The 11400-nt window shown below is 50.1% G+C and overlaps 2 protein-coding genes across 2 annotated transcripts in view; both read left to right on the top strand.

Moving 5' to 3' along the window:
- The window catches only part of VOLCADRAFT_89040 (uncharacterized protein), a gene marked incomplete at both ends in the record, with an annotated part of 6911 nt that extends 3012 nt beyond the window's left edge, over positions 1-3899 (top strand). The window contains 5 exons of the mRNA XM_002948752.1: positions 225-860; positions 1912-2019; positions 2287-2467; positions 3428-3494; positions 3866-3899. Of these exons, the coding sequence (XP_002948798.1) occupies positions 225-860; positions 1912-2019; positions 2287-2467; positions 3428-3494; positions 3866-3899 (1026 nt within the window). The remainder of the gene's footprint in view (positions 1-224; positions 861-1911; positions 2020-2286; positions 2468-3427; positions 3495-3865) is intronic.
- Positions 3900-4605: 706 nt separating this feature from the next.
- The window catches only part of VOLCADRAFT_104012 (uncharacterized protein), a gene marked incomplete at both ends in the record, with an annotated part of 10789 nt that continues 3994 nt past the window's right edge, over positions 4606-11400 (top strand). Inside the window, 8 exons of the mRNA XM_002948751.1 lie at positions 4606-4772; positions 6110-6317; positions 6348-6559; positions 6684-6888; positions 7164-7253; positions 8340-8377; positions 8620-8698; positions 10393-10506. Coding sequence (XP_002948797.1) covers positions 4606-4772; positions 6110-6317; positions 6348-6559; positions 6684-6888; positions 7164-7253; positions 8340-8377; positions 8620-8698; positions 10393-10506 — 1113 coding nt within the window. The remainder of the gene's footprint in view (positions 4773-6109; positions 6318-6347; positions 6560-6683; positions 6889-7163; positions 7254-8339; positions 8378-8619; positions 8699-10392; positions 10507-11400) is intronic.

Raw genomic sequence — 11400 nt, 5'->3', positions numbered from 1 at the left:
AGCCGCCATCGCCCCAGCCGCCGTCACCATTGACGCTGTCACCCTTGACGCCATCGCCCCAGCCGCCGTCACCCCAGCCGCCGTCACTATTGACGCTGTCGCCCCAGCCGCCGCCTTCCCAGCCGCCGTCTTCCCAGCCACCGTCTTCCCAGCCACCGTCTTCCCAGCCACCGTCTTCCCAGCTGCCGTCTTCCCAGCCGCCTCGGCTGCCGCCGTCGCCCCAGCCGCCGTTGCAGCCGCGCACTATCACCTCGATCAACGTGACGGAAATGTGGGGCCAGGGCAGCATCGTGAGCCCTTCGAAACGCACAGACGACGGCGATCTGGAGCCCGGCACTGTGGTCTGGTCCGACGATCCTATCTTCAGGACGTACCGCAAGCCGCGCAGCGCACTCAACCTGGTGTTTGCTAGTAAGCACATGACGTGTGCGGTGATGCGCGGCGTGTGTGCGCCCTGTCCGCGCGCCTGGGAGGCAACGAAGACCTTCCGTACAGTGCCAATTTACTTCCGGCAGCCGGTCCAAATTGACACGATTAAGATTCTTCAGCTCCAGAACCCTGGCGTCGTTTCTGTGGAGCTCCTTCCCTGGCCCGCAACCGCCATTCCCGAGCTGCCGAGCTTGCAATCCCGGAACGGCACGTTGGGTGCGCCCGTATGGAAGGTGGAGGAGGATTCGTCAGAGTGCGGAATGGATTTGGTAATTCAGGTATCTCCGGAGGTTTCGGGAATGAATATTGCGGTGCCGCCGCGCGGGAGCCAAGAAAGCTTGCCGCCGCGGTTCCGAAGCTCTGCTGCGGGCGGCTTGTTGATTACAGTGAAGGAGCAACGACGAACGGAAAGGCCTACGGTGATTGAGTCGGTGCGCGTCAGCGGGCGGATCTTGTATCCCCGTGGGGACATTTCACAGTATTATTAGGGGCCGCGAATATGAGCAGCTCGAGTGCCGCGCCTTAGAAGGAAAACGGCTTGGGGGCTGCGCTTTACCAGGATTCCTTGTTTAAGTGTTGTTAGGGTGGCTTGGTTGAGTTTATTTGGGGATGCTTTGGTTTTGGTTTCTGTGTTTTTGTGAATTGGTTGTTGCGCGCGGAGCTTTTCCTACGCGAATGTGGACGTGGACGTTGGCATTTCGACGAGTTTATAAATACGTTGCAAATATTTAAAATTGGCTGACGGATGCATTTAATAGTGCGTTGGCAGCAAGGCGCAGGTTGGAGGGTGACGCTGCTGCGGCGGAAGGCTGCCGCATGGTGGAAACGCTGTGGCGAAACGTTTCATGTCGTTAGGGCCCTGGTGTACTTGCTGCGGGTTGTGATTTATTCTTGGTGTTTGGCACGCTTAATCTATTGAAATCATAGGCTATGGCGTTTTTGGAACTCTAGGGCCTTTTTAGTTCGATTAGAACATCTTGCGACAAGATGCAATTATGCAAAAGGTTAGAACTTAGCTTGGATTAGAAATAGTAATCCAGTGTGATACAGCCGCATTTTAATGCCTATTCGTGCTGTACGTGTGCGGGCATGATGATTACTATTATTTGAGCCAAATATTTAGATCACCATCATCAAGAGATCAGACCTGTACATGGGCCGTAGAAATCTACCAGTTTAGCCCGGCGGAGCTCATAAATGTCATGTGATAGATTGCACTCCTGCTGTTCATTTACATTTTTAGTGCTTGCCTAGTTCTCTGAGGTTGCACTGCGCTTGCCTAGTTCTCTGTCTAATTCTCTGTTTGCAATGTTGCGTGCGTGTTCTTTTTCTTTTTAGACTGAGTCGCGGCCCCGTCCCGCAGTTCCTGGGGCCAATAATTGTCTGTGACATGCCGCGAAAATTTCGATGTCACCGTACATAATGACTGACCTATCTCGGACACGAACCCGCCAACCGCCGCCCCGTTGCCTCCAATTGGAGGGGGGCTCAAACCCAACTGCTGTAACGAACGATCGATATGAAAACGTGTCTAATCCAATTGGGTTGCATGGGTCATGGGATGACAACTTGTTAGCGGCTGGTGTCCGGGTTCGCGGGTCAAGTGCTACGATACCACGATACCATGAGGAATTCGGGACTTAAATAAGCGGGGTCTTCTTAAGTTTTTTTCCTGGGGTGTATTACTATCTTCAGGCCTCAGGCACAGCAGCGCGTGCCGCCAAAGCGCATTCTTCTGGACACGCTCATCCCATCCCAACGATGGGGTACCACTATCTGATGACGGGGTCGACATCCCCGATATTACATATGCAGCAGCGGCAGTAACAACAACCGTCCCGTCCACAACCCCCGGAGGGGAGCGGTGCTCGTAAGGGACCCTTCAAGGAGCGAACGGCCGGCAGCACGCAAACAGCAGCAGCAGACTGCAGCAGCGCACGCCTACAGGCCCACCTGAAACCTGAGTGTAGCGGAAGCGCGGGTACAGGATCGGCTTCCAGAGCTGTGTCCGCAAGGCCTAACAGTTACTGGCCAGGGAGTGAGTGTTCGTCCCCAACAGCATCATCCATGCGGCCAAAAGCATAGGCAGTACTTTGCACTCCAGCTGGAGTACTTTGCACTCCAGCTGTTCTTAGCTTTGTAAGCTATAAGCGTATTTTGCAATATTTTATATGTTAAATCGTATGCTTTTTATGTCTTCGGGAGGCCTCGTTGTAAAGAAGCGCTTTGCTTCCCATGCATATCAGGCATGCGGAAAGCCTGTTGTATGTTGGCTTTCAAATTTTTAGGTGATTCGTATAGGTTTTTCGGAACTTTTGCACCTAGTGCTTCGTCTTTGCTACTTGGAACCGCTTGCCGTCCTTTCGTACGAAGAGACTTAATCCGAGAGGATACACTTCGGCACCTCTAAGGTGAGGTGCTGAAGTAGTTCTTTATAGGTTAGGAGGAGTGTTTATAATCAAATAGCAATTTTCCGGAACTTCATATCTAGTTCGTATCCATTTGTGTAACGCAATACATATGGCACATGAAGTGGGATTTAAAGACACATAAGGTAGAGATGAAGTATGCTGCTGGTGGGTCGTATGAAGAGTATATTAATGGCCATGTGAAGAGCGTACGAAGTAGGGTCATCACGAACGTTCACGTTCAAGCGAAAAACAATGAGTAAACAATAATACATGAACAGTAATATATGTTGATTATAAACAGATAAAATATAGGTCATCATAAGATTGCTAAGTCCAGTCCGAGGCCTGTCTCGAGGCCCATGCCAGCCGGCAATGCCTCACTCCCTGCCTCACTCACAGTGACGCAAGCGCGTATCTGGTCAACGCATCCATCCCCGAAAAGGACGGCACATGAAATCGGATTTGGGGCCGATTGCATGGCGGGATGCCCCCATCCTGAATATGTGGCTTTCGTATGCTAAATTTCCGCCGTACGTGTGCTCACTCAATACGGCCTCCACGGCCTCGCCCCCGCCCGCATCGTTCAGGCGTTGAGGAAGCTTTAACCTTAGTTGTCACCGTCTCCTTTAATGGTGAAAGCGGCAGGCTGGAACGGTTCGTTTCAACATTTTTGCTACGGCCTTGTGCTTCCTTGCTTGTGGGCGGGCTGTTCCACTTCTGGTCGTGCGTGGAAAGACAAGGCACACCGTGATTGGATGAGGAACAATAACCACGATGATGTTTTATGGTATGAAGTTAGGTGGAATGCAATTTAAAATCGTCCATCGACGAATGGACGATTTGTAACTCCGTAGCCATTTCTGTATAGAGATTAGATTCATGGCTTGATTCATATTGTAATTATGTACAAGTTGTAAACTAACTCCTTTCGCGGCATATTTGTTCCTACGCTATGCATTTTAGCGTGTGTTGGACATTAATTGCGCCGACGTGCGTCCCATACGGCACCGTCTTATCTACCGCAGCTGTCGAACTGGGCTTGCCTGGTGCGAACGATAAACCAAGATGGTTTTAATAAAGTTGAGCTGCTGTGCATTAGCACGGATTAGAAAGCCCTAATCAATCACCTCGAGACCAAGAACATGAGTTCTCCTTCCCAAAAATTCATATTATGTAACTATGCATCATTATTCTAGTGTCTCTTATTATTCGGAAACATAATCGTTTTATCATCACCTGCGTTTCCCTTTCTTGCGTTCTACATGCATGGCGGTGGCGGGCGACAGCAGTACTAATAAAGTGCTGCAGACGGTGCGTCGAACATCCCTGCAGCTTCGGTGCGAGGTTAACGGTTCTACGTTTTGCTACGCGAATGCATTTTTATTAACGCCTTGGAAATACCAACATCACTCAAATCGCTTCGTCCTTGTAATTAGTCAGCATACAACATGGGCCTTATTACGCCCTTTGGAGTTCCGTACGCCCAAAGACATCTACCAACTGGCGGGCTCCTTGTACGTCATCGCTGCTGCTCCTATATATAGGAGGAGGCATGATAGACGAGTAGATAATGCAGGCAGCATAGTTATTAGGTACTGCACCACAGACGGAACTCTTCGAGCGCGTGCATCTGTTGTTACGAGACATACGGAAGAATAGTGACAACCGGGGACGGAGGTGCCTTTCCTTCTATCGGCACTAAATCACATCACCTCACCACCGTCGTATCCATAACAAACATTAATTAATATCTGAAATAGCGACGATGCAACGATCTCGAGTGACGGCGTACCTCATTCCGGGTCTAGTGTTGGCGCTCATTGCACAGTTCGGTGAAGTGAGGTCGAGTCACTTCCGTGCCGGCATCATCGAGTACCGCGTCAGCCAAACGAACCCCAATACTTTGGATCTCGTCGTGACGACATGTTGGAGGTACGCGTGCTGGACTTTACTGAACAGAAGGGTGATGCGGTTACTAGCAAGGCACAGCTGATTCATGATGAGTGCGTTGAAAATTGGAATGGTCTACAGGCCGTGCTAAGGTATAATAGATAGGCCTGAAAATAGGTGGTCTAAGGGGGTGTTTCCACTTAGGATTGACATCGCGGATTCGCACCAATCCGCCGCTAATCCACGAGGAATAAACATTCCTTTCATAGGTCTAGATTAAGGAACGGAATGATGTACACCAATTGCCATTTCCGTGCATAAAATGCGAAAGCGAGTATTGCTGGACATTTAAAGACTATCGAAGGCCTTGCCGCACCTTCGAACAACACCCTCAGTGTGGTCCGTAATGCCGAACAAGAAGCGCAAAGCTTCCACAAAACTAGGAACACCTAGAGCCTTTATAAAAGATAACCTTCCAAGCTATCAATAAGGTTTTTTATGAAGCGTTGTTGAACATGTTAATCCGAGGTTTGTCATTGATATTTGGTGGCCACCAAGTAGCAAATTTTTCCCACCAAGTTCGAGCTTTTAGGAAAAGAAGGATGTGTTCATTTTAGAGCATATTAATCTATACTTTTCTCGCGAAACGCACGAATATGGGCGTAGAACTCTTAATCCTTAAACTCCACCAACCTTAATCCGCCTAATCCGTCCTAATCCGCGAGATGTTTCCATACGCAACGGATGAAGCCTTAATCCGTGACATTAATTCCAAGTGAAATCACGCCCTAAAGACACTCCTCAATTTTACAGACGCGAAAGTAGGATGTCAGCTTCCTTAAAGTGCGAAAAAGGGCGGGGCCCCTCGCTGCTGTACGTCTGTATAGGATGATGATTTGCTAGGCGGTAATTTCCGTTGGCCTCCAATCCCTCCTAGCCTTTGCGCTTAGATTGAGGAGGACGGGTGTCTGAGTAAGCGGGAGGGGAGGTGGAACGTCGAAGGGCGAGTGTTGAAGCGCCACCCCAGTCGCCCGATAGCACACGTTTCGCGATACAAATAAGATGAGCTGGAAATGAATTACTGGGCGCAATAGGCGGCCGTGCTGTTGACCACGTCGTCCTAAAACCGCCATAGAGAGAAGGCGTTTATGTGTATATGTGCAATGATACTAAAGTACATGACCAGGGCCTCATTTAGCCGTAAGTTTGGTTTGATTATAACGGCCGGACTGCGGACCCAGGCGAGGAATGGCGGAGGACGAAGCCCACCGCGCTCGTGTCGACGGTCAAATTCTGTCGGCTTTTTATTTTGTGCTCTTCCTGAATGGCACTGTGCAATAATGTGCGCTTAATAGATGCTGAAATTTGCTTGGTTGCAGGTACGATGCTCCCGACAATCTTAATGTAATTCTGGATGGCGGCGGCACCCTCTTTTCCACGAGTACTGCTGATGTCGTTGGAGATGGCTACGACGCTATGGGTAATCGCTATATAGTTCTAAGGTTCGTGGCATATTTAGCATCCTCGTACATGAATTGCTCCTACATCTTTTTCGAGACCTACTGTACATATTTGTACCTCATGCATGTGTGTAAATCAAACGTGCCTGCACTGCAGCTGCGGCTCATTAAAGCAACAGCACCACTACCAGTATCGCAACAGCCATGCGTCCAGCAGGGCCTCTACATATTGCGTGCAATCGTACATGCATGTGGCTGGGAGGCCCCCTGTTATGCACAGTTTTGTATTGGTAGTAGTTTCATACACTACTTTATCCATACAGCCCAGCCCGTATATGCCCGTATAGCCAGCTGGGCAGCCTGGGCATGGTGAGAAAGATGGGTGAATGTGGATGGCCGAACGGACATAATCTGTAGCAGTACATACAGTGCGGTGTGAAACAGCTGCAATGCAGCATCCCTCACGTACATGCTCTGCTGCCGGTTTCTGCAGGACTTACGGCTCAGCTCCAGTTCCCGCAGCCGCTGGAGAGATTTACGCTACCAGCTGTTGCCGCATCGGTGGCCTTGTTGGCGGAGTATATGATTACGCGTTGGGTGACTTTCGCTTTGCCGTGAACTATGTCCCCGGCGTGAGTTCGTCAATCGTCATCCAAGCGCCGGCCGTCATGCTCATTGACAAAGCAACGAGCTCAGGGGTAAGGACGACAGCAAGGGTCCACAATGCCTTTTGCTTCATGTCTGCTTATAGCCTTAATTGGTTTCCTTGGTTATACAAGGTGAAATTATAATCTGTGGTGAAGTGTCAATCGGCTCTATCAGAAATAGTGTGTGTATGGGAAGCAAGTAGATACCAAACAAAGAGCAAGCGGATTTGGAAGATGCAAGACATAGGACTGAAGGAGTGCACTGATGAAGGTGTCGCACGTACATGCGCACCTGCCCTGCCTCCATTTGTATGCTTCACTGACAGGGCTACAACTACACCTTCGTTCCGGCCATCAGTTCCCACGGGGCGTCCATCACCTGCTCCATCAACACGAACCTCGCCGATACAGCTCCTGTGAGTTGTCGCACAGCTCCTGTTGTGTATCACCCGCCGTACTGTCGCCATCGAGCCGTACATACGTGTTCGTTAGCCAGCTGCAGCAGCCTGCGTCGGTAAAACTTGTTGTTGTTGTTGTTGTTGTTACATGGTCGTGGGTGCGTTCCCCGTACCTGCAAACCACCCTAGTACGAGCCGAGGGCTCAAGGGCTGCCAAATCGCCTATAAGCACCATCCTACCTCGCACTTCCAACGAAACAAGTAATGAAGTATACTAACGACCAAAGGGAACGATAGAGTTGCGGTGAGACCATATACGTTCCAGCATTCTTGCCAGGCGTCCAGGTTCCCACTTCATAGCGTCCTTCATATGTTCGAAGCGTGGAAAGCCCATATCAGATCTGATTTCGTCGTACACCGGACAGTCCAGCAAAATGTGTTTCTCATCCTCGATGTGGCTATCAGTGCCGCAGCAGGGGCATACTCGCTCCTCCCTAGGTATATAACGCCGTCCCTTACGCGCTCTGTTAGCCGCCAGTGCCCAACAGCAAAGCCTAAACTGCATAAGCTTGCAATTCGCCGAACGTGGGATAAACATTGTGATGTGCGGGAGCACCTCCTTCCTGCCCGCTTGCTCGGCCGCCAGCCCCATCCAATGCTTAAAACTTGTGTCGTCTATAGCTATAGATAGGGTCATCGTATGATAGATAGGACCAGGAAATGGATCGTCTATCAATGCATTATATAGAATGGTCTATAAACCATCCCGAAAGTAGATGGTCTGCAGACGACCAACAACTTTACAGACGTGCTCCGTGCTGTGGATTGTTGTACTACCTAAGTGCACGCCTGCCAGATATGTGATACTGCACATACCAAATCCTAGCAACGGCGATCATCACTTTGGTAAGACAAAAGGGTGTTTGTCTTTCCCAGCAGACAGAGAGAGGGGACATCGTTTTTATCTAGCTTACCTAAACCATTCCTAATAACGCCTTTGCCCGAGCTTGTCTCACAAGATTCCCTAAATTTATTGTATTTCCTTTGTTGCGCTGCTGCCATTGCAATCTCACACAATATGTACGCCTTGACGCGCGTGTGCAGGGGGAGCTATCTGTTTCGACAGTATCAGGGGGATGCAGGTGCGCAGGTGGGGGTGCTCATATGTCAAATGAAAAATCGGTTAGAGTTATTTTATTGTAAAGGCATGCTTTACATAAGTGGGAGATCAATGACGATGACCTTCGTCCGGCTGATCTACGAAGCAAGGAACTTTGCTACGGTCTTGCAATACTCTACACGGACTACCACATGTAGTCCTGGACGCACACCTGGTGCTTGTATGAGTGGACGACCACGCACCTGCCGTGCCTGCTGCTTGCAGCTGCTGGATACCTACCTACCATGTTGTATGTAATCGTTACAGCAAGCTACTGCGTCGTGTGTGTACCTGTTGGGATAAGGTGCCTAGTACCTAGTACCGGTACTAAAAAGGAGTGATTTTTTTCGTTTAGGACGGGTCTCAATTTATTCCAACCTGAGTAACAAAGTGGCTAGGGCTGTCGTAATTTATTCCTTTATTGTGAGGCGCTGGGGGCGCTGGTCCGGCCCCCCTCCGGCCCCCCCCTAAGTTACAGCTCCCCACAAAACCCTAAACCGACATTCACCGTCGATCTGGCCCTTGCGGACACGCTGTGTCTGAGCCCGCTTGGCATGGCGAGCGCTCGGGTTGGGCGCCTGGAATGAATGGCCGGCATCACCGCATTCACTGTTGTTGTTGTCGAGATGATTGGGCGATAACTTGTGCTTATGAAGGGCAGGGGGAATGGCGCCCGTGTCATCGGTCGCCGCTGGCAGCAACAACATTGCCGATGCGTTACCAACAACAGCACCGCCATCCCGAACGCCCTTACCAGGCAAAATTCCAGGCTTATCTTGCTGTTTTGGTGTCTGTTCGACGTTTGAGTCATTGACTTGTGCGTGTTTGGCTATGTGAGGGCCGGTCACAAATGCTGCTATGCCGCGTTGACTCACGGGCGTGACCTTCTTACGGCCGTCCATGGCCCCTCAAATATATTCTATGATTTCAAATACTAAGTTATGCACACTACGGAGCAATCTTGCAGCAATGGACGTTTTTGGCTGGAGGAATGACAATGTACGGGTCGGCCTCAATTTATTCCTTTTTCCCAAAGGCCAAAATGTCGATTTATTCCTTTTCGGGATTATATTACTTAAGAAAAATACGCTGTTGATAGGTAGCAAGTCAGGTAGCTAATTGGGCGGCCAGCCACTCGCTCGCATTACTGCTTGCTTGCATCTATCGCTTCCCAAAACTCGAATCCAATTCATGTACTACCCTTTCATCTTAAGCACATAACACTTACCTGCACCGTTACCCTTTCTATGAACTGATACCTACTTCTTCGTCACATCGGCGTTGGTGATGTTTGCATGCTCTATTTACGGTGGACACGGCAGTCTTGGATGGCGCAACTTTGACTACAATTATGGCGACATGACTGCTATTGGACTTCGGATAACTGAGTCGTCCACGGGACACTACAGTGACGTCACCTTCCTTCTGGTGCGTTGTGTACGCACATCTGTGTACATGTGTGTGTAGCTCCGTATGTGCACGTGCGTCTGTATGTATGTGCTCCTGGTTTGTCTGTGCATGTGCTAGCGCTATCCCGGCGGTGTAGTAACAAGCCGGGGAAAAAAGCCTGTCTAGATGCTGGGAACGCGCTCTAGCGCGTGTATGTTCTGATGGTGTATGACATACTGTACGACAGCTACGACACTGCCCCGTCTGGGGCTTCATGCTCGTGTCTTGCTTTTTGCACTCACCAGGGTGGCGTATATGCGGCCCACTACCGCTATGGAGTCGTGATCTGATATGAAGATCGTACCGTCACGGATATCGCAACGGAAAGCGATCCGTACAGTTAGCGATTGCAGCTCATAGTTTCTATGCTGCGATTAAGCTTTTAATAGATTAATATAATATATTCGAAAGTAAGTGTAGCTTACTACACCATGCATCATATCAGTAGAACATTAGCACGGCAACGAGTTAAGCTAGCCCTGCCTTACTATTTCCACTCCTTCCTGCCTGTACTCATGAGATTATCACATGCCGCTTGCGTATGTGCAGATGGCGGCGGACTTGAGCAACCAGCCTGTGCTCTCCGCAATCAATGCTTCGACTGGTCAGGTGCTGCCGCAATACGGCGGAAACCTCGTCATCTTCGTGGGGGTACCTGTCACGGTGCGTTGCATGCATGTATATTTAGACATGTTGCCCGTTTGAATATATATGTATGTGTCCTGCGTTTGCTGTTGTTGTTGTTGTTGTTGTTGTTGTTACATGGTCGTGGGTGCGTTCCCCGTACCTGCAAACCACCCTAGTACGAGCCGAGGGCTCAAGGGCTGCCAAATCGCCTATAAGCACCATCCTACCTCGCACTTCCAACGAAACAAGTAATGAAGTATACTAACGACCAAAGGGAACGATAGAGTTGCGGTGAGACCATATACGTTCCAGCATTCTTGCCAGGCGTTCAGGTTCCCACTTCATAGCGTCCTTCATATGTTCGAAGCGTGGAAAGCCCATATCAGATCTGATTCCGTCGTAAACCGGACAGTCCAGCAAAATGTGTTTCTCATCCTCGATGTGGCTATCAGTGCCGCAGCAGGGGCATACTCGCTCCTCCCTAGGTATATAACGCCGTCCCTTACGCGCTCTGTTAGCCGCCAGTGCCCAACAGCAAAGCCTAAACTGCATAAGCTTGCAATTCGCCGAACGTGGGATAAACATTGTGATGTGCGGGAGCACCTCCTTCCTGCCCGCTTGCTCGGCCGCCAGCCCCATCCAATGCTTATACTTCGCCATGTGAATTCCTGGTTGTTTGCCGTCTGACGGATACACGTCAGGCTGGACATCTAAACGTGTATGCTTCCAACCACTCACTAATCGGTCCTTGAACTCCGAAATCACACCTTCTGGCATTGGCTTGTTCATCAGCCACTCCACTCGTTCGTCTACCTCGTGTAGCCCTTGCGGGGCCTCTTTCCATACATCGTGCCCCCAAAAACATAGAAAACGGAGGAGTAGTGTCCCCCATCCGGGCCCTTCGGGGTGGAGAGGGGATCCTCAGAGTCG

The sequence above is a fragment of the Volvox carteri genome (assembly GCF_000143455.1).
Source record: "Volvox carteri f. nagariensis unplaced genomic scaffold VOLCAscaffold_11, whole genome shotgun sequence".
NCBI classification, from domain to species: domain Eukaryota; kingdom Viridiplantae; phylum Chlorophyta; class Chlorophyceae; order Chlamydomonadales; family Volvocaceae; genus Volvox; species Volvox carteri.
The sequence above is the reverse complement of the archived record's forward strand: the minus strand, read 5'-3'. Positions and strand labels throughout refer to the sequence as shown.